Source organism: Lagopus leucura, unplaced genomic scaffold, assembly GCF_019238085.1.
Source record: "Lagopus leucura isolate 7727_CA_CO unplaced genomic scaffold, USGS_WTPT01 Super-Scaffold_100004, whole genome shotgun sequence".
NCBI classification, from domain to species: Eukaryota; Metazoa; Chordata; class Aves; order Galliformes; family Phasianidae; genus Lagopus; species Lagopus leucura.
The window spans coordinates 57,882,739-57,904,121 of record NW_024962264.1 but is presented as its reverse complement, the minus strand read 5'-3'; the positions used below and the strand labels follow the sequence as shown (position 1 = coordinate 57,904,121).

Sequence of the window (21,383 nt, the reverse complement as noted above, 5' to 3'; positions counted from 1 at the left end):
AATAGTTAAGTTTGTAATTACAATGGAACTTGAACGTGCATCCACAATACTATGTTCTTCTACATCTTTGTCCATCCCAAGCCATACATAAACAGTTCTACTCTTCACTCAGTTTCACATGGAGCTTTCCAACAGCCACTAGTGTTACTAAGATGCTACTGTTTTGATGCTTTGTGTTTAAAAAGTATCAAACCGCAAACCATACATGAACTGAAAGCTCTAATTTATAAAAGGGGTAAATGTCAATGTAACAAAAGAGAAAATTCAGATACATCACTCCCTCTGCTGTATCCAACAAGTTACATAGCGGGCTACATCTACTGTGAATAGGCTTTCTGCCTTTTAAGTACGATCAAAAGATGTCACTTCTCTTTCAACATCCTTAACCATATATTCTTATGCTATCCTCAACATCCATCACTAGAATTGTCTGTGTTTTTCCATAGTGTCTATCTAGTTTGTGTTTCAGTGCACATCCTTACCAAGATGCTAAAGCCACAGTGGAAATGCAGTTAAATCCTGTTGACAGCAATAATAAAACATTGAGCATGCCTTCTCGCAGGGAACTTCATTATCACTTACAAATAAATAACAGAAAAGAAAATGTAAGAAAATGCTACCTGACACTTTTTTTTTTCCTTTTTCCATATAAGTCATTACATTATGCCCTTGACATCAGTGCTGATTATCATTTTTGCTTGAGCCAAAACTAAACACTAAACACAGCTCTCAGCTAAACAAGAGATCACTCTAGTTATGGCTGTGGTGTTTCGGTTTGCAAAATGACTAACAATAAAAAATTAATAAAATATCAGTTCAGACAACAGAACACATTTTAAGGTCTCAACCCTGAAAATCCAGAGAAGAAATCTGTCAGTATCCAATAAACTGCAAGAACATATCTGTTTTGTTTTTTTTTTTAAACATTGAAAACGGTGTCAAAGCTCTAAAGCAATGCTGATACGCATCTTGTTTTATGCCCATGAATGTTCTGCAGCATGTTTTTTTGTTTTTGCAAAGCAGTATCAGCAAACAGAAGCAATTGCACCATAAACATGAGTAACCTCTAAATTATCCATAATTATATTTAATGGAAAGTTTCTTAAAGTCCCTTAGTTACCTTCAAATGACATAGTGTTAATAATTAGCTTATCACACTAAGCTGATTTCTCAGCGGCTTCAGTCTCCTGCTCAGACAGTTTCTCTTCTGACAGTACTGTCATCCACGGGGACACTGAGCGCGTGATGGTTTGCTTGGCCAGATTGTAGTGGTTTATGACTGTGTAAAATTTCCCTCGAGCATTGGAGTCTTGTTCAGAGTAGTAGTTTTCCAACCCAGCTGGAATGCATTGATTATTCTGAAAAGAAAATCCATCACTTAGATTACAGATGCAGTCCCACACACGATACATGTTTTCTCTTTTCCTTTGAGTCTAAGCAAACATTCAGTCTGTGACTCAGGATGCAACATACAGCAATTACTACAACATTGTCCTAATGTGTTCAAACTGTTCTTCCCTGTAATCCTTAGGCCTCACATAGCATTTGCCAGAAAGCCCAATCTGTGTCTATAGTCCGGAATAATTAAAGGACAAAGAACTTGTATGCCCCATACTTAAACTCTGTGTAAGTACTCAGTCTCTTGTTGCAGATACATTTTGCTTTTTCTTTCTTTCTCCTTCCCGTTTACTTCCAAGTGGTCAATTTACAATTACAGATTCTGCATTCTAGCATTAGATTAGCTTCATGCAATCTACAGTGTTTTCAGTCTGTGGGATAGAAATTAATACAGTGATGCCAAGTTATGGCCAGTTTTACAGCCTAATAAATAAGGCACAAAAGGAAAACATTGTGTCCAGCTGATGTGTATACACACCCACACAAACACAGTTCTTCACTGCTGATTTTCAGAAAGATGAAGTCAGTAGCAGGCTTTTAAAAATCTATCTTTAGCTGTGGTGCTACATTATTTAATTCCCCAGAAGTTCAAGAGCACTACAAAGAAACTCCTCCGTGCTCAGACCTTTGGAAAATGAACTACTTGATTTAGACAGTTAAATACTAAATAGGGACTTTGTCATCTTGAAAACCAAGTCTGTACAGTGGGCAGCACTGAGCCACCCTTCCTGTGATGATGCAGTAAAAGCCTATGAAGCAGCAAATCACACTGAAGGAAACAATGATAGATTTGGACAGATCCTGCTGACCCCCTGAGTTTTGCTCCGAAAGGGTATGGGACTCCTCACAGCTCTTCTGCCATATCTGCCAGGCTGAGCACTTTTGCCTGAGATCCTCAGGGTGCTGCAGCACTCTAAGATCCACACTGAGCACCTGCAGCTCACGCCAGCTCTAGGAAATGACTGCAATTGTTTCTTTGCTGACTCATTTCAGAAGAAATGATCTTCTGTGTCCAACACCAAAGACTAAAATTTGTAATAGTGCAGGACAGCAGTACTGCTGTCATTAAACTTGGCAAGAAAGTCTTTATACTGGAAATTTCTGAGCACAAAAACACAAAACTGTCATGGTTTTTATGACTAAATGCTATCTATCTATCCCATATGTATACACATTTACTATGAATGCACACCAGTTTTAAGTCATCTAGCACAAAATGGCTGGTCAGCAGATGCAGCAGACAGTCCTAGGTAAAATAAATTTTGCATCCCCAAAAACACTGAAGAGAATAGTATGAAAGAACATTGCTGAAACTATCAGCCTGTGGGTAGTCTTACAAACCCACTTACCTGATGAGTACAATACAGTTCTATGGCAAACTGGAAGGAAGGCTGAAGATGAACAGTCCTCTCAGGAGTTAACAACTCATCAATCCTAACCTGCTTTTGTGATGGAAGCTTAGATGGGCTGCCCTGTCCCTGAAGGTGTTCAAGGTCAGGCTGGATGGAGCCCTGGACAGCCTGGTCTAGTATCTGACATGGAGGCTGATGGCCCTGCCTGCAGCAGGGGGTGTGGAGCTTCATGATTCTTGAGGTCCCTTCCAACCCAAGCCATTCTATGATTCTACTATTCTATGCATGTCAGACTTGAACCAGCATTGGAAGTTAGCATTCCAACCAGGTTCACCTTATCGTTTTTTCTAACATAGCAGCCAGGGCAAAACTTGCCTTCAAGTTTTGTTTGAACTAGAAATACAAAGCAGGCAGGATTTAACCCGGAGAAGCAAAGACATTGGCTGTTCTGCACTTCGTAAGGCACAGAGGCTTCCCTGCAATCATCATCGATCAGTCCACGTGTGTCAGCTGCCAGCCTGGGACCTACATTTCAAAAACAACTTTCAAAAGGACAACTCTGGCACAGAGCTACGTGCTGTGCACATTCACCTACATCACCATGCCATCTTCTGTTAGCATTATCCATGCTTTATCTGGGATAACTGACACGTCTTCTGATGTGATAAAATGACTAAGAAGTACTTAAACACAGACCTCTTTGTAGCGATTATTTCTCCCAGTCAGAGGATGTAGTCACAACTCTAAATATTTAAAATGGGAGAAGGAACACAATCCATTGATCTAATTAAATCTGCCAAGAAAATTCAAGCAAATGGAATATAATTATTAGTGCTGAAGACAAGCCAAGATTACTGCCAGTCTAAAAAAAAAAAATAAAGTCACAATCTTTTGTTGCTTAAAAGGAGCAATTTGCTTTTTAACAGGCAAAATGATTCAGTAATGTTATTTTTTTGTAGTCAAAACCCCACAACAGCTGACAGGAGAACCTAAAGAAATACACAGCAGAGATCCCAAGAGTTCCCATCTTGACTGAATTTTCTGCTCACAGGATTTCATGCTTCTAGAAAAGACAGACAAAGCCTCCCCTTTTACTCTGCTCCTTCTCTGCTGCCCAAGGACAACTCCTTTGCTTAGCATCTCATCAAGGCAAGCAGTGCACACTCAGGAGTTACTGAGTTGCAAGAACTGGTGCCGATTCTCTGCTCTGACCTTCAACTTAAACAGAACATTCTCCCTCTCCCCTCTTTTCCAAGCATGACAAGTAATAACAAAGGCTGTGAGGAGAAACTGGGATACTCCAGAGTGAGTTGTCAGTCTCCTGTTTCTTTCCTAGCCCTTCTATTTCAGAAGTTAGTTGTGAGTTAAGGGTTCTGATACCAGAGAAAGTTCTGGTTGCCAGTCTGTGTTTGGCTACATTAGGATGACTCCTTTTGTCGCCCAGGGGCATTAATGTGTCACAATAGTATCTTCTCTCCTATTTGCTGGGTCAGTATTCCAAACTTAATAGATGATGGTGTTATCTCTAATGCACGGAAGTGACTCTCTTGTACTGTTCATGGGTCTGACAGAAGGCAAGTGTCTCTGCAATGAAAGGGAAGAGGAACAGATGCAGCAGGGAGCACCCTGAAGCTCTGAAGAAGTTTCTCCAGGATCTGAATGTGCTCAGGTCCTTGAGGGCAGCTCTGGTGAGTCTCACCCTGAGCCAGAAAGAGTGCTGCTGAGGAATCCACACCACAACAGTGCTATGTCTGCATCAGCTTCAACAAGCACAAATTTCCAACTCAGGCAGTTTAAGTATGTTATAGAGAGGAAAACAAGCACCTTTTTAATTACACTTACAAGCTGTGGATGTGTAGGACAGCAAAAAGGTTGAAGACACTGAAACCTTTGGAACTGTTGTGTTTATGTTAGCATCAAGGCAGAGAATCACAAATTTGACTCACGGCTGCAGTAGCTCAGCCTGTATTCAGAGGCTCCCATGGCACCAGGCTTCCAGAGGGAGGAAACATCTACCCTTACCAAGCAAATCACATCAGCATCAAAAGCCTGGTGATGCCAGGCCAGAGCGTATCACTCAGTGCAGCTGAAGCATAAAGCCTGTCCACAGAGAGACTGGTCACAAGGTGATCACAGCTGGCTGTAGGCTTCTGCTTCATCTCCTAGGACATCTGTGCCAAGCCATGCCAGCTGATGTTACAGACTCTCTCAAAAAAGACATGGAGGCAACAAATACAAATTCATGTCAGCACCGCTGTTCGAGGCCAGGTGTCATTTAGTGACTTGTTTATGCTATAAAAAACTCTTAAGAATTCCATGTCCAAAGATGCCATGCCTCCTGGCATTATGCTGTCAAGCACCCAGGAAACAGCCTTCACAAAACCCAACACTGGAAGAACAGTAGTAAAGCAGCCCTGTTATGTGCTGCACTGTAAAGCACCAGCTGTGAGGAGTTCTCCCTGACTTGGGTTTCAGACAGGATCCTGAGAAACCTGATCAGATGGTTCTTCACACACCATGCAACTGAACACAGCTCACAAAACTCTTCTCCTCTTAAATGTTTGTGACGCTAGAAGGAAAAGGCAGAAGAAGCCAGAATGCTGCAATTCAAAGGAGGGGAAGACATGGTGAGAAAGGACACAGAAGCACAGACCATCGCTGGGAGCACATAACTGGCCGTGCCTGCCAAGTCGGGATCACATCAAGGTAGGCTCTGTAGGAACATACAGTCCATATTCCAAATGGCTCAAAGAGAACGCGTAGAACAAAAGCCTGTCATCCCTTGAGACAGGAGCAGAGACATTTCAGAACTTGTCTGAGACAACTCAAAAAATACAGCAGAACTAAGACCTGTGTCCCACATTACTGCCGAATGTTCTAAGCACCATATCTCATCTTTGAGCCAAGGGAAAACTGGATCAAAACCGAACAGGACTGTCAGGAGCACTGAAGCAGCCATTCTTTCTTACATCATTTTGAAAATCATTCCAGGTACCCGCCGTTCATTTAGGTGACTAAGTAATCTTAATTAGAGGGAAGAATGCCATGATCACGGCTGCTTTTCTTAACTCATGACACCTGAGTTCAACCCTGTTACATCTCTCAACAGACAGAAATCAATACTACCTTTTGGACTTCTAGCTCAGATCCAGCTGAGAAGCCAGCACTACCACCTTGTAAGAATTAAGTGAGCCCCAGCCTCCCTTATTTTTTCCAATAAATGTATTTTCCCTTTTTTGGCATCCCTTCTGGCCCGTGGCAGCAGAGCTCAGAGGTCTCTGTTCTAGAACAAGGAGTTCTTTCTATAAAAATAAGGTAACTGCTACTCTTAATGAGACCATCACTTCAGTCTTTCTTTGATATATATTCCAGAGTCTTTTCCTCCAGGTCTTTAGATTTATTGCTCTCCCCTTTCCTATGACACAAGAATTTGGAGAAACATGCAACATCTAATTGTATGACCCAATAAATGAATGCTTTGCTCAAACAGCTGCAGATGAAGGAAATCTGAAGGACACCAGTGTTGATGTTTTTGCAACGTTTACAATAGCAAAAATAACAAGTGTGTGAAATCTGTGTGGTAGTCACAACCAAATTAAGCAGAAAGAAACACATCTAAAAGCAGTCTAACCTTTGGAAACAACTATGAATTTCCATGCAATGCAGCATGACTTCACAAAGGCTATGCACAAAACAGCACAGATTATATTACAATATTACATACTCTCCCCTATTTTTCTACAATGTGTGCACAATTTACCTTGAAAACAAATCCTTCTGGACAGGTATGATCGTACTTGTAAACCTTGTAGACTACCAGAAATACAACACAAGTTAAGAACGCAAGGGCGAAAAGGACCAGCACAGTTACCTGCAAAGAGAAATACAACATGTTCATGTTAGTAATGCACTGCTTAATACATTGCTGTTACTGTAGGCAGCAAAAGCCAGCTATGAAAGCATTGTACAGGAAAATCAAGCAAAGGCTAAAAACAGCTACTTAATCATGGAGGGAGAACGGGAAAGGAGTACGAGTGCTTCCACCTACTGCTTCTCGCTGATGAAGGCAGATGATGCACATACAGTGGCCCAGTGCCTTTGTGCTACCAGGCTTTTTCAGATGCTTTTCTTTACAGTACACACAGGAGGGCAGAAAGACTCACGAGGGTGGTTTGGGTGTGCTGATTTTTTAGTATTTAGATGATGGAAGTGTAAATCTAGTTTATGTCAGCTGATAAGCATGTTGGTTTTCCTCGTACCTGCTCAAGAATGGAGTCAGATGCCAAAATGTTAACACAGGTGGCATCCAAATAATACAGATGGCTTTAGTGAGGCAAGGAGAAAGCAATGTCTGCCCACTATTGTTAGATAAGAGTTTGTTGCACCTGCTGTGAATGTATGGGCTATACACCAGTAGTCCACATGTAAACCAATCAATACTCCTTCAGAAATCTTGTTTGAACCAGTACTGCTTCACCACACAATGACTGCACAGGAGTCACTTCCAGACCCATAAGGAATACACCATGTTCAGCACAGGGCTGCCTTGACAAGTTCAGGTACAACTGTTCTACAAATCGATGCATCACAGATTGCACTGTGTGTGTGGCATTGACTTCACCGTGTACCTCTCTTATCCTGAATTTGAGCTGCAGCAAAAAATGGGATACCTAAAATTGAATCTGAAGTCACTGATCACTGCATCACTGCCAAGCTAACATTACCCAGGATTAAGCTGTGAGCAGCTGGAGACCAGGCAGCCTTTTAGGTGAGATGGGAGACGCAACCTGATGGGCGTGTGAGCTGAGCAAAGAGCACTGGTTACCTGGGGGAATGTCCCAGATGTCTGTCTTTATTACTGTAAAACCTCTACTGATAGAAATGAGTAGCTTCTGGAAATCACAGGAAAAGCAGAATAAGAGAGTGGGTGAGAAGCCAACATGTGCCACAGCATAAAAATAAACAGAAACAAACTTACGTGATTAATGAATCAAATGTACAGTGTTATCTAAATTTTAAAATACAGAAGTAATAACCTGGTTCTTCCAAATACCACTAAAAGATTGCAGCTTTGTCTCTTGGCAAAAAAATAAAAATACAAATCAACCTCACCTTCCCTTTCTGATAAGCCTAGGATGCTGAAGGACTCAGATGAACTTTTATAGATTTGTCATCCTAAGAAAGGTAACTTCACCATGGACAAACAACAGGGAGAGCAACATTTCCTGGCTGAAACAAGGCTGGGAAGTAGCATGCTGCTGAAGCTAAGGATTTTTGATAGAAAGTAAAGAAAAAAAATGTAATAAAAGGAGGGCCAGAGGGGAGGGCAGGGAGAAGCACAGATCAAAAAGCAAATTAGCGGAATAAATGTAAATATTAACGTAACAATGCTAATCTAAATGAGACACAGTGCAAATGACCTTTCTGGTTAATAATAACATCTTCAGTTTCTCAGAACAGACGCTGAATTAAAAGAGAAATCATATTCTTAATCACCCTCTGAAAACCACAAACTGACATCAGTTTTCAAATCCAATTAGCCTTCTCCAAGTTTGTTACTTATGGACAGCTCTGCCTTGCCAACCTTGCATTTCCAGCCATGGCTCAGGGTACTATGTGTGAATCCAAAAGAAGCACATCTTCCTTCCTGGTCATCTTCTGTGGCACAGTTCAGTAACAGCCCCTCTCCCCTCACACCTGGCAGCCCTACCAAGCCATGCCTTACCTTGGCCCTTCCCACATGTTTTATCATGCCTCTCCCTTTTTTCTTCTACAGCTGTTTGCAGCCCCTTCCTGTGCGCCCCCAGCCATCCCATCAAGAAACACCCACGTTGCCCAGTCCAAGCTGCAGGTTTGGGATCACTCACCTCCCAGCCTACAACCCACTGGCACTAAGTATGTGTGGCACTGTCCCACTCACTCTGATGATCACTGCTTTTTCCTTAGAAAATGACACAGAGAAGAAAGGGTAAAGAAGTATAAAGAGAAAACAAAATTCCAGTGGGATTATTGCCAAGGCCTCCATGCCATCCAAGATGTGTTCCACACAGCCTTCAAGAATGCCTGTTCTCTGTAGAACAGCTCTGTGACATGAAACACAGACATCAAAAGAAGAATTGCTGTGGTACAGACTGGTTCAGCTCACAGCCATCACAGCCACAGACAAGAGTAAACAGTTTCCTAATGTTATTAATTTTGGTATTAGCATGTAAATTTTTACTCTCATTATCCCCAATAATTTGCAATCAGACTCCATTTGCAAATCCCTAATCAAGTAAGCTCTTGTCTCCTTGCTAACCACCCATCAGGATACAAGTAACGTGTACTTCAGTAAAGGACAGCTGCACGTGCCAGTGACATGGATAGAAATCCATCACTGGATTCCAAGATGATCCTATCACCTGTTTATCCAATTCACTTCTCTCCTGTAAAATCCCTCTCTTCCTCCTACTAGCTGTTTCCCTTCACTCTCATTGCCCACAAAGATGATCCACAGCCCAGCCAGGCTGCTGCTTTTCCCTTCCAGTTACCCAGCAGAGTCCACCTCCCACCCCACCTCCCTGTTCCCTTCCACAAATGAAAGCACAGAAAGAGAGTAGACAACAAGTCACTCTTTAGACCATAAGCCTGACCAAAGCTGACACATACTGTTTTCTTCCACAGCAAATCTGTGTACTCACCACAACCTAACACACAATTATATCCTCCCTCCTGCAGGGGCACTGGCAGCAACCCACCCTTGCCTTCTGTTCCAGGGAGGAGAGGATACCATCCACACAGAACAACTCCCTCTTTCTTACAGTTGCATCTCTTCTGCCTGTGGCAGCCAGCTGGAGGAGTGCAGAACCCATACAGTGGGAGCAGAAGTCCTCCAAATTACTGTGATCCTTCACTGCTACATACATCCTGCAGAACACCAAGGTCTCTGCCAAACTATATGGGTGACAGGCTTTTAAAATAACTAGAGGGAAGTAGAAACAAGTGTTTCTTTCAACTAGTAATGTGAAGGGTAGCCTTGTTTTCATCTCAAAAGTGCCCTTTAAGGTTAATTTTGAGGAGATCTGGCAGCAGAACCAAGTGAGCACAACAGATGACAAGATATTATGTACGTGGCAGATTTTTGAATAGATTATAAGTGAAGAGCAGAAGAAGGACAACGTCTAGCCAGAAGCCATTACAGTAATCGAAATGAGAGATGACTAATGAATGAACTAAGTGTACCTACAACAACAAAAAAAAAACAACACACCAAAACTCCCTATCTTCTGACTGTAAGCATTTAGCCCAACAAATAAAGTTCAGCAGATATGACAACTACACCAACATGCACACAGCTCCTGGTAAGGCCTTATCATCAGGGTCTGCTAGATCTTCCCAGTCAGTCTGTCCTCTGCTACAGCTGTAGCTGTACTACTACAGTTAGTAGTACTACACTGCTACAGCTACTACACTGCTACAGCTGTATTTCCTTCTCTACTTGGCTGTTGCAATCTCCTCCCTCGTTCCACTAGCCTCTACTGTGCTCCCTTTCTAATCAAGCCAGAACGTTACAGCAAAATGCATCAACTGTGCTGGTTTGCCTCAGACCCTTCCTGACTCCTGGCCCTTTCTGAACAAATAACAAAGGGCACGTACAGTTCTGTCTGTTTTGCTCCTCTTACCTCTCTCTTTCCGTTCTGCCTGTACCCCACTGTCCTCTCTTGATGCCAACAGGTGCCATAACCTGCACACACTTCTGCACATCTCCTCTTCTTGCCTGAATCTTTGTCATTAATCCACTCTCATTGTGCTTGTTTGCACTGTCTTCTTTTCCACCAAGCTTTCAGAAAGCACACAAACCCAGCTAGGAGCACTGCCATCATTACAAGAAGGGGAACTAAAGCAGAATTAACAACACATGCAGTCATTTTCACTGCTCAATCTGTGGCACTCGGTCACATCTCATCTCTGTTCTACATCTATGCATTGCCTATTTCACTTGCAGCCTCCTGGGAATAAGCTTTCACTGCTGGTTTGTCTCTAGGCACACGCTTGGTGCTAGCACCAAATGCAGTGAGTGAGGACCTGCACCTTTCATCTCAAGTGATTTAGAATCAATTCATGCTTTGCTCACCAGTGAAATACAGAGCCCTCTGGGATGAAATACAGCAACTCTGTGCAACCATTTAGTGCAGGAAATTAAGATTATTGCTATTCAATTTAAACTACAAGAGAATTTTAGGTAGGCAGACTGTAATTACAATAGATTATGTCTGACTACATCCTACAGACTAAAATTCATAAAACATCATGCTTACTTCCCTGCAAATGGCTGTGACCTCCATTTCACCTCTCTCCACTAAAATCCTGCTTCTCCAGCATACAATGCACTCTACCTGCATGCAAGAGAATGTTGAAGGCAGCTCTTCATTTCCCCAAACATTTTTGCTTTCCCAAAATGACATTCCTTGCTATTACCAGGGCCTGTCCCTAGAAGTTTACATGAAAGTTACATGAAGCTTGAGGAAAAAAGGGACACTCACTTATCTGCATGCAACATTTGATTCACATTCATTTACAGAGCAGTCCAGATTGTACAGAACAATTTGGTACAACTTCCCATTCCTGCTACAGGACTATACCTTAAATACATAATATGGCTGGTGACACAAAAGGCAGCCAGGTGCCTGTTTTCAAAGGGATATTTCTAACACAACAGGTCATGTTTAGCTGCATGACTGGTATCTGCCTCAAAAAGGATGACAGCCTTGGGACAGAACGCAACAGAAAATGACGAAATCAAAAGACAGCTCAAGGAGGCAGAGAACTAGTGTGGATGCTTACCTGGAGATGACTGAGAGAAGCAGCAAGAAAGGAAAATGGATTCATGGAGGGAAGTAACTGAAAAGAAACTACACATATAGAAACAAAGAATCATTTGGGTTGAAGGGAAAGATCACTTAATTCCAACCCAGTGCTTCTTAGCAGTGATGGTACAAGACAACAGAGCCAATGTGCAAGGGAACTGATTAATGAAACCTGAGGGAGATGCTGTTAGACAAAACCAAACAATAGCAGCAACCTCCAGAGTATAAGCAACACTGTGGCTTAACATGACTGCTTGTGGCAACATCCCATCACCCTCCATCACACAGACACCACGTATTAGGCTGAGAACTAGGGAGATTTGAGGAAGCAGCCCAAGATATCTTGTGCCCCTGAAGTTAGAGCCTTGTTACCTTACCATACAGACCTGGAATGGATTATCAGGGCCAAGAGAAGGGCTGGAAAACCTTACACAGCCTTTCCATATATGCAGCAAGTGTTAACATCTAGAGAGACCCAAAGGATCTTTTGCCAGCAGTATCTCAGACACTTGGTTCTGCTCCAAGACAAGGATTTCTAATGGGATTCAACAGCATAAGGCACCTGGCTCAGAGCAGGGGAGCTGTTGTTGGGTATTACCCACTTGAGTCTGACAGCTCTGACTGTAAAAATAAAATTCTTTTAGCCAATAATGTAGCAGTATCGTCTATGTCCTATCATAGAATTATCAGAAATTATAAAAATGGAATAAAGACAGTCACAACACATTGCTTTTATTTACATTGTTTTTAAAAAAATGGCAATTACACTGAAAGAAGAATATATATTTTTTTGTCTTGATATTTTTTTATTGCTCTGAAGCAATAAAAGGAAGAATTCAAAGTCTGCCAAACTGTTATAGCAGTGAGCAACTCTTCAATCCTGTGAGTAGCTCTAGAGAAGAAAAGAGCACTATGCCAGGCTGTGAGCACCTGTCATCCTTCCAGCACTGAGTGACAGACACAGCACTGCTTAAGGAAGTGCTCCTGTACAGGAATCAGCCAACATCTTCTGCATTTAGCAGATTTTTAAGTGGATGCAAAGAGCCACTCAGGACACAGAGCGATCACACAGACTGACAAAGAAGTATTCTCTGTGTGTCCAATTGTTTTTGCATTAAGAATAATTACTAAGAAAAAACAAGTCAAAGAGGCTTGAGGCAGAAATGTGTTTTAAAAGATGGCCCTTTGAGAAACATCAGTCATGGAATATTTAAATTCATGTTACATTATGTACTTTTTTTTTTTTAATTAAAATAACCAAATAAAACTGAGAATACTGATTTTGAATGTCTTGATTTCTCTTCCATAACCTCACGCTTGCTACTTGACAGTACATGGCTTGCCCAATGTGGTCTTACCTCCGAAGTAAGCTTCAGACTTCGGCTCTGCAGCTACATATACATACAGATGTCAGTAATGAAGCCTGAAGAACTGATTTCCCTTCGTATGAATCAAATGGCTTAAAGCATACCACAGCTTGGGTTAACATAAGGGCTTTAAAATTATTGGGAAACAGAAATGCTTGCTTTCAAAATACTTTGAGTGTTCTTTATTCAGGTTTCCCCAAAGAGAGAAAAAAAACCTCTCATTCTTCAGTACAATGGACAGTTTTTGAAATGGGTGTGCTTGTGTGCAGCAGTCAGCTGTCAGCTCCCAGCAAACACACACCTCACTGCAGAACTCAACTGGAGTTCGGAAGAACGCAATGGAGGCAAAGGTTCTCCCTTGGCTGACTGACACCATCCGTCTGTGCCTCTAACAGCTTCCTCCTGTGTGCTGATTCACAAGGCTCCTTTGAAATGACGTTTCCAGCCATGTTGTTCTGTTCTGTATAGCAGACAATTTACAGGAGAGGAAAACCTGCCTCGTTCAAAGCAAAGGACCGGCTCCCCCCATCACTCTATGCTGTTCAAAAGAACAGAAGAGAGACTTGTATTTCTCAGTGAAAAATAAAATCTCCAGTAAGAATGCCATCTCCCTTGGCGTGGTTACTGCCATAGAACTGAATTACAGCAACCTCAGAATCAGGAAGCCTTCCCATTCTTATAGCAGATTCTGATTTGAATTCAGAACGTGGCTTTGTACAGGAAAATTATACTTGCAGTTTTCTTTGTAAACATTCTCAGCTCTGTTGTAATAACTGTGGTAATGTGGATTGAATGCAGAAAATACATTTTATAATTGCATATTCACCCAGCTGCTAAAACAACAAACGATCTACATGACATATGTACATGCTGGAGTGGCTTCATTTGTTACAATGTGTAATTTCTCAAGAAGCTCAGCTTTAGATGATCTGCACTGCTGAATCCCAAAAACGCAATCTGCTCTGTCCTTACTTAAGGACTACATCTTGGAATACATGTGTGAACTATTAGCAAAGACAACTGGCTGCCTTTATTTTAGCACATTTGCGCCGTGTCTTGTGGCAAATGCATCAGCGATGCACACAGTATTAAAGCCATTAAAACAGCATCTGAAGCTTTCTTCCACGAGCACAAGCCAAAGTCAATATCCTACCAGTTAAATAATGCATTTCATAATTATAGCAAATATTTAATTTTCAAACAAATATCCTTTTGCTCTCTCAGAATCAACAGCAGCAGTTAACACAACGGTTCACAATTAATAAGGACCCAGGAGGAAAAAAAAAAAAACCTCGCACAATCAGTACTTTCCATCTACATACTTATAAAATGGCATCAATTATTCATGAAATATTTACTATTGGGAGTGGTGAATATGACAATCGTCCCTGGAGGAGAACCAGTCAGTCCTCTTTAAAATGATGCAGGCAGCACAGTTCAATTCTAAAAATGTTACATAGAGATTAAGGGACATTTTTAAGTCCTGAACGTTCTGCATGAAAATATTGTTTTCAACTACCTGAGCATCAATTTTCCTAATCGATCAGCCCCCACACCCTCCTTTAAAAGCAGACTTACAGCCAGTGTGAATCATCCTGCAATTCTCAAGAGATACAAAATCTTACTGAAACCTCTCTCTGATGCAGTAGTTACCTAGCAGCAAAGCCTAGCAACCCTGTAGTATGAGATTAATCCCAGAGTGATCATCGTGAAGTAATATCTAAAAGACATTTTCCTTTAAGTATGCCATCCAAAGGTATATAAAAACGCAACATAAAAATGCTCAGACATCTGACTCTTCAGATATACAAATTAGAAAAGACTACCCAACAGCATGACAAGATATTTATTTGCTGTTCAGTGAGGTCTTACCTCAGCACTCCCAACAAAGACAGAAAGAACCCAGATCTACAGAGAAACATGTACAATGTTTAGATGCAGCTAAGATATTCAAAATCCTCTCTTATCTACAATTTAATGCTCGACAGATGAAAACACTCACAGTCCCTGCAGCTAGCAGAGAAATGAAAAATTCTGCAGACAGTGGTTCTGCTCCATTGCTTGGAACTGAAGAGCTAGCAGGACACTCAAATCCAACACATTCCCCTCTCTCCTCTACTACAAAGTGGTATGCATTTCCAGATCACATTAGTCTGATCAGGATGCATTCAGAAGACAGCCACACACATCCTGTTTGTTCTGAGCTGCCCATCTGTACCTTACCCAACCATACAGCATGTATCATCCCCTAACAGGATAGGGACTGCTCTCAGTGACTGGTGGTGAGGCCCTGGCACAGGCTGCTCAGAGAAGCTGTGGGAGATGTTCAAGGCCACGTTGGATGGAACCTTGGGCAGCCTGACCTGGTGGAAGGCAGCAGACTGGGTTGGAACTATACCATCTTTAAGGTCCCTTCCAACCCAAGGCAATCTGAGAATGAAAAGGAGTATCAGGAGAACTGACATCTTTACTGAAACCTTCTATTTTTCCTCAGACTAAACTTAAGGCTTTCCAAGCATATCTGTACCTGCACTGAATAGCGTGGTCGCCTGCTATTTGAAAATGCTTTGGTGTCCTTGGGTAATATGCCAAATTAACAGCACTGGAAAACTAGTCTTCTTTCATTAAGAAAGCTGACAAGAAAACGTGAGCTGAACTGCTAACTTTCCTGCTTTATTTTACTTGTACAGCACAAGAAAACCTGACCTCCAGCGAGAAGTGGAATTGGCAATACAATCAGTTTGTATCAGTTTGGCATCAGTTAAGCTCTCAGCTTTCCTCTAGAACTATCAAAGGAAATAAGAAGGATGTGGACACAAATGAATAAATGTGAGTCAGATTCCCACTGCTCTGCCATCTCCCAGTGATCATCATCATCAACCTGCATGATACAGCTGGACCACAACATCGATAGCGAAGAGCTCTGTATGCATCCTTAAGTTGCCAAGTCATACATCTCACTATAAGAAATACTTAATGGACAATGACAGTGCTTTTAGGAGAATGGTTTGGCTACAGAGAAGAATAGTCAGCCAACAAGGAAACATACACTCTTGTGGTTCTTACCCTTCAACAGAAGCTTTGTCCATGCTGTAAGCCATACCTATGCACACCCCAAACAGATCCCAGTCAGCCTCACTGTGACACACACACACTGACAGCACTGCCCCCAAGCCCGACTGCCAGGAAGGGTTAGAACCAGTAATACTGCAGGGCTTCCTTCTGCTCCCAAATGTTAAATACCCACTGGATATAAGTATATATTATAATGTAACTATTTTATCACTGAATTCCTTTTTCTCTTTTCCAGTTATGCTCCAAACAGCCACTCTGTTACAACCACTCTTGACTACAATCAGCAATTGATTTTAAGCATTTCTTGGAGCAGAACTGAGTCACTAACATATTTAGCTTGCATTGCTTACCTTAAATCTTTCTGAAACCCCTTCAGTGATGCTGATTGTGAATTCAGCTATTTTTGGAGTACGGAATTTTCCTTTCTTGCGATCAGGTTCATACTCTGTTTTCGTTTTGACCACAACCTTTAAAACAAGTCAAAAAAAAAAAATAAATATATATATATATATATATCAAAAAGCTGTCAGTACCTTTTGAGCACATCTTCAGGTGCACCTGCCATGTTTGGAATAGCATGAAACAAGCCGTGGGAATCTTATTTTACTCTTTTATTTGCTGACAAGCACATTAAACACAACACTGTTTTTTTTCCTCCTCCAGTTTGTGCAATTCTCCTATGGAGGCTTCAAGCTGTTAGTTATTTCTGTCTATTTTCTTCATAGTAATCAACAAAATTCTCTCAAAAAAAATCTTGATGGATCTAAAGGAAGACTTGCTATGCAACACTTCCAGGAACATTCAGTTTTTTCAGCTGTTCTGTTATTGTGCTGCAAGCACCTATTTAGTTCAAATCCAAATCACAAGACTTTCAGACTGTTCAAAGCAGGAAACAGCCATCTCCATTAGTTTCAGAAGTATGCTCCACAGCCATGTTCTCCAACAGCACGATTCTGAACTTCAGAGAAGTGGAATGACCTAGCTAGATGCAATTTGGTACGTGCCAGACAAAAGCTTTTGGCACTGTAATATTTAACATCTCAGATAACTTTTAAGTTACTAGCAACAAGGAACACACAAACCCTTATGTGATAATGAGATTTCTCAAAACACCCAAGGCTCTTTAATTTCAGTTTATTCCTTGCTGTGAGCTATTTCCCCAAAATATCATTGAGCATCTTACCTGTATTCCAAAAATACTTGTGTCAGTTGTACCTCAAATACTCTCCTAGGCATTCTCATCATACAGAATTTTCATACACCTAACCTACTTGCCTCATTTCTTTTTTTCTACAATTTTTCAGGATCTATTTTTGAAAGCATCTCAAACAAAACAGGCAGTTTATTGTACTGGCAGCTCCACTGTGGTTTGGCCAATTTTCTCTATTGTTTCCAAGAACAAATATTGAGACTTCACACTTTCAGATTTTTAGAACTAGATGCTGTCCTTGGAGCAGCACATGTTATCAGTGGCAACTATTCATAAATTAAGACTGTAATAAGCTGTGATAAATTAAGATAGACTTACAGGTAGCCACTTACTGAAATTAAACCTTTGGGTTCTCCTTTGCGTGACTGTAGCACAAAGCCTATTAGATACTTTTATAAAAGCACACAGACATAGAACACAGGGAAAAGAGTTTCTAAATCTATTTTGAGCTATAATTAATAAGATAATTATAACTATGTTACTTTTCAATTACCCAGCAGCTTCATGGAAGCAAATGGTCTGGAACATCTTTTTAACATTATACTTCTTCCCCTTTATGTTGCATAATTCTCAGGCAACTCAAGTCACTTTCAGCTGACACTGAACACAGAGTTCTATCTGCTTGGTTATGTAATGTCTTCTTTTGTTCAACATACCTAAATATGAATTTAAATCAGTTCATCCGTTTAATTTAGAAGCTGTCAAAACCATCAAATCCTTGGCACTACAGTCACTACTACCCAAGAAGTTAGGCTTCACTGCCATACCAGAGCCTTGTAAGTGAATAATAAGCACAGATATATGAAGGACGTACTCCATTGTACATGAGAGTCTTCATACTTGAGAATTTGTTCCATTCGTCAATCTTGACAACCCTTCTGCTGTTTTTCACATCAGCTACTCTACTACTGCCTTTGTGTCTGTAGCAGCCACGAAGGACACAGTGACATGACTAACCATGTCACAGAAGGAAGCCAGTAAGACCAATAAATGCATGCTTCTATTTTTCCTCATTGTTTGCAAAATGAAAGGAAAGCTATCATACCAATAGACAATGCAAAGTGCAGAGGAGCCAACTGAATGTTTCCTTAAGCTTCAAGCTGAGGTGTATGTGTGCTATGTTGAAGGCAAATCTTGCAGAGGCAGGAGGAGCTCTGCCTGCTCCGAGCAGGTGCAGATGGGAGGCACAGTCTCCTATGTTTACCACAGCTCCACTCAAGGTAAACCTATTATCCCACACGGTCCCAAAGCAGTCTTCTGCTTAACAGCATGGTAACACAACAGATTCCTCTGGATGCTGCTCTTGGTAATCAGTTCTATGCAGTCACCAGTTGGCAGGCATATCCGACACAGTCAGACTTAACTTGTTTGAAAGCCTTAGGGTGCAATTTTGTCCTCGGTTTGAAGATTTACACCCATGTAACGAAGGACAGAAAATGTGCCCTAAGGCTCTGTAACAGCTGTTATGGCTTATTGTATTTATGCCTGCCAACTGGTCACCACACACAGCACAACGATGCTGATAGGAATTAAAATGGAGGTCATAAATGTGTTTGTGTTGCCTACGAGCAACACTCTTCTGAGGCAGACTTGAAAAGCTGAAATGCTTTACCCTGAGGTAGGATTATGTGATTTTTTTTTATTATTATTCTTAACTATGAGTAGCACCTACCCATCACTTTATCTAAAAGGAGAACTGAGCTCTTGGAGGACACAATGCCAAAAGCAAAAATCAGAAGGAACATATTACCAATCATTTTCCAGTTAAATATTGGATTTAAAAAACACAAAGCTTTTTTTTGTTTTTTTGCCAGGTGCATGTGGAAAATGCCCCAGCCAGTCTCTTACTGAAATACCTGAAAAAAGTATCCTACCACTGTATGCCCCACCCATAATAACTCTTACTGAAACATCTGAGTGAAATGAATATATTTATGGATTACTCTGTCATACTCCTGAATCCCTGACACTCAAGCCATGAGATGAGGAATGTGGATACATGATTCCCTTCCAACCTGTGAGCAGCACCTCAAGCAGTCCTTTCCAGCCACAGAGCACTCTACATCACCTCCATTTAGAGATCTGGGGCCAAATAAGTTGCTAACCTGACCTAGTACTTGATCTAGTCATGGACAACCCTGCCCACAGCGGAGGGACTGGAACCAGACCACCTCTGAGGTCCCTCCCAACTCAAGTCATTGTATGATTCTCATAGGAAGCTCAGTGATCTACTCTCATCCCAGTGCTTCAGGCTGAGTGGGGCTAGTGGAAGTTCTACCAAAGCACAAATGGAACATGGAAGTTCTATATGGCCAGTCTGCCTATGTTCATCCTGCAGAGACAAAGCTGTGTTCACAGCCCACCAGGGGGGCTTTTCAGGGAAAATTCCTTTCCCTTCAAAGGGTGCACAGCACCTTCCACATACTAACGAGTCAGACATTGAAAAGGGATGAAACAATACAGCACATAACACCTTGCATTTGTCTGCTCCTACATTTCATACAGAAACCCAAACACCTCACAAACGCTCACATTCCCCACTACGTTTCAATGCAAATCACCACTGCTGGGTTGCCGGTAGCTCCGCTGTTCCCCAGAGGGGCTGACACTGCTCAGAACACGGCGTACTGCCCGGTGCTGCGAGCCGCTTGTCACACGTAACCCATTCTTTGTTGTTTGCCCAGGATTTGGGTGTGATTCTCCGGGATGGAAGCTGAAGGCACCGTACCTTGTCGGGAGGCGGGAACTGGAGCTGATTGACGTCCAGGGGTGTGATCAGGGGGATGGTGTCGAAGCCATCCTCCAGAAGGGGCTGCTTTGTGCTCTTCTCGCTGAAATTATTCCCCAGTTTCACCATTCTTCCAGGAATGAGGGGTTTTCTGCAAGCAGACACACAGAAAAACGCACAGCGGAGCGGTGTGTCAGCGAGCCGGGCTCCACCAGCCCCTTCCACAGCCCCCGAAACACACGGCGATACGCACACACGCACATACACACACGGGCTGGTCTCCGCGACTTGAGCACGTCTCAGTACATGAGAATTACGACCGCCACTTAAAATAAATAAGTAAATAAATAAATAAATAGCACACAGCCACCGCGGCGCGTTATCACGATCCCGGCGACCGCGGTGCGGCATCGCCCTCAGCCCCGGCCCCGCCCGGCGCCCCTCGCCATGGCGGCCCCGCACACGGCAGCGCTCCCCCCGGCCCTCCCTGGGGGCGGCGAGGCAGCGCCCCGCCACTCACCGCCGCGGCTCCCGGCCCTTCCTCGGGGGGCGGCGAGGCGTCGTTCCGCCGCGGCCCGCGCAGCGATGGCGGAGCGGGCGGCGAGGCGGCGGCTGTCCCTCGGCGGGCAGAAAGACTCAGCGCCGTGACGCAGCCGCCGCGTGGCTCAGGGCAGCTCTGGAGCAGCACAAAGGGGCCCCGCGGGGATGGGGCGGGCGGGCGAGCAGGCGCTCCCCCCAGCCGGCTACTGGCGCAGCGGCAGCAGGTGGAGCGGGCGGCGGTAGGACGGCACTGCACCGCCCTCTGCGCCCCTCCCCTGGCGGAGCCGCACGGTGCGGCGGCCCTTGGGTGCGGCTGCGGGGCGGCCCCGGGGAGGGGAAGCTGCGCGCGGCGGGGCGCCGGCTGTTTGTCACCGGTCGGCGGCTTTGTCCTTAGGCTGTCGCCTTTTATGTCTTGTTGTCCGGTGAAGCTCGTAGGGGGAGGACAAACCTGCTTTTCGGGAGGGTGAAACGGGTTTTCGTCTCTCCGAAGGAGGGGGAAAAGTCGTAACGGACGAGTGGACGCTGGCCTCAGGGTAAAGGTACATTGCAGAGCTTTTCAGCCCCGGCGATGAGGACATCTTATGAGCCGTCACAGATAAATAAATAAATAAAATGCGCTTCACGTTCTCTGTGCTCCTGCCTCCCATAACCCAGGGCAACCGGCACGCTCGTCCTGCAGCTCCAGGTGCATCCCTTCAGCACGCAGAGGGAGAAGGGCTGCGGGCAGCGCAACAGGTGCGGGTCCCACAGCCGGGCTGTGCAAGGATTCGTTCCTTGTTTTGCTGCCTGGAGAAAGCCGGCAGCGCGTGCTTACTGCACGGAAGGCCAGCGGTGTGCTGGGCTGCATCCCAAGAGGGCTGTGCCGGC

General features: G+C 43.2%; 1 protein-coding gene across 1 annotated transcript; it reads right to left on the bottom strand.

Moving 5' to 3' along the window:
- On the bottom strand, positions 1–20,575 carry NSG1 (neuronal vesicle trafficking associated 1). The gene is made up of 5 exons (XM_042870861.1): positions 20,497–20,575; positions 19,977–20,127; positions 16,389–16,505; positions 6,511–6,621; positions 1–1,358 (listed from the first exon to the last, which is right to left on the bottom strand). Exons 2-5 carry the CDS (start codon positions 20,103–20,105, stop codon positions 1,158–1,160), a joined length of 558 nt encoding a protein of 185 aa, XP_042726795.1. The 5' UTR covers positions 20,106–20,127; positions 20,497–20,575; the 3' UTR covers positions 1–1,157.
- Positions 20,576–21,383: the final 808 nt, after the last annotated feature.

Coding starts and splice junctions, on each gene's coding strand:
- NSG1 (XM_042870861.1), bottom strand. CDS start 20,105: ATGGTGAAACTGGGGAATAATTTCAGCGAGAAGAGCACAAAGCAGCCC. Junction 16,506..19,976: donor AGTTCCCGCCTCCCGACAAG/GTACGGTGCCTT, acceptor CTTGTTTTAAAG/GTTGTGGTCAAAACGAAAAC. Junction 1,359..6,510: donor CAGAAGGATTTGTTTTCAAG/GTAAATTGTGCA, acceptor TTTTCTTTTCAG/AATAATCAATGCATTCCAGC.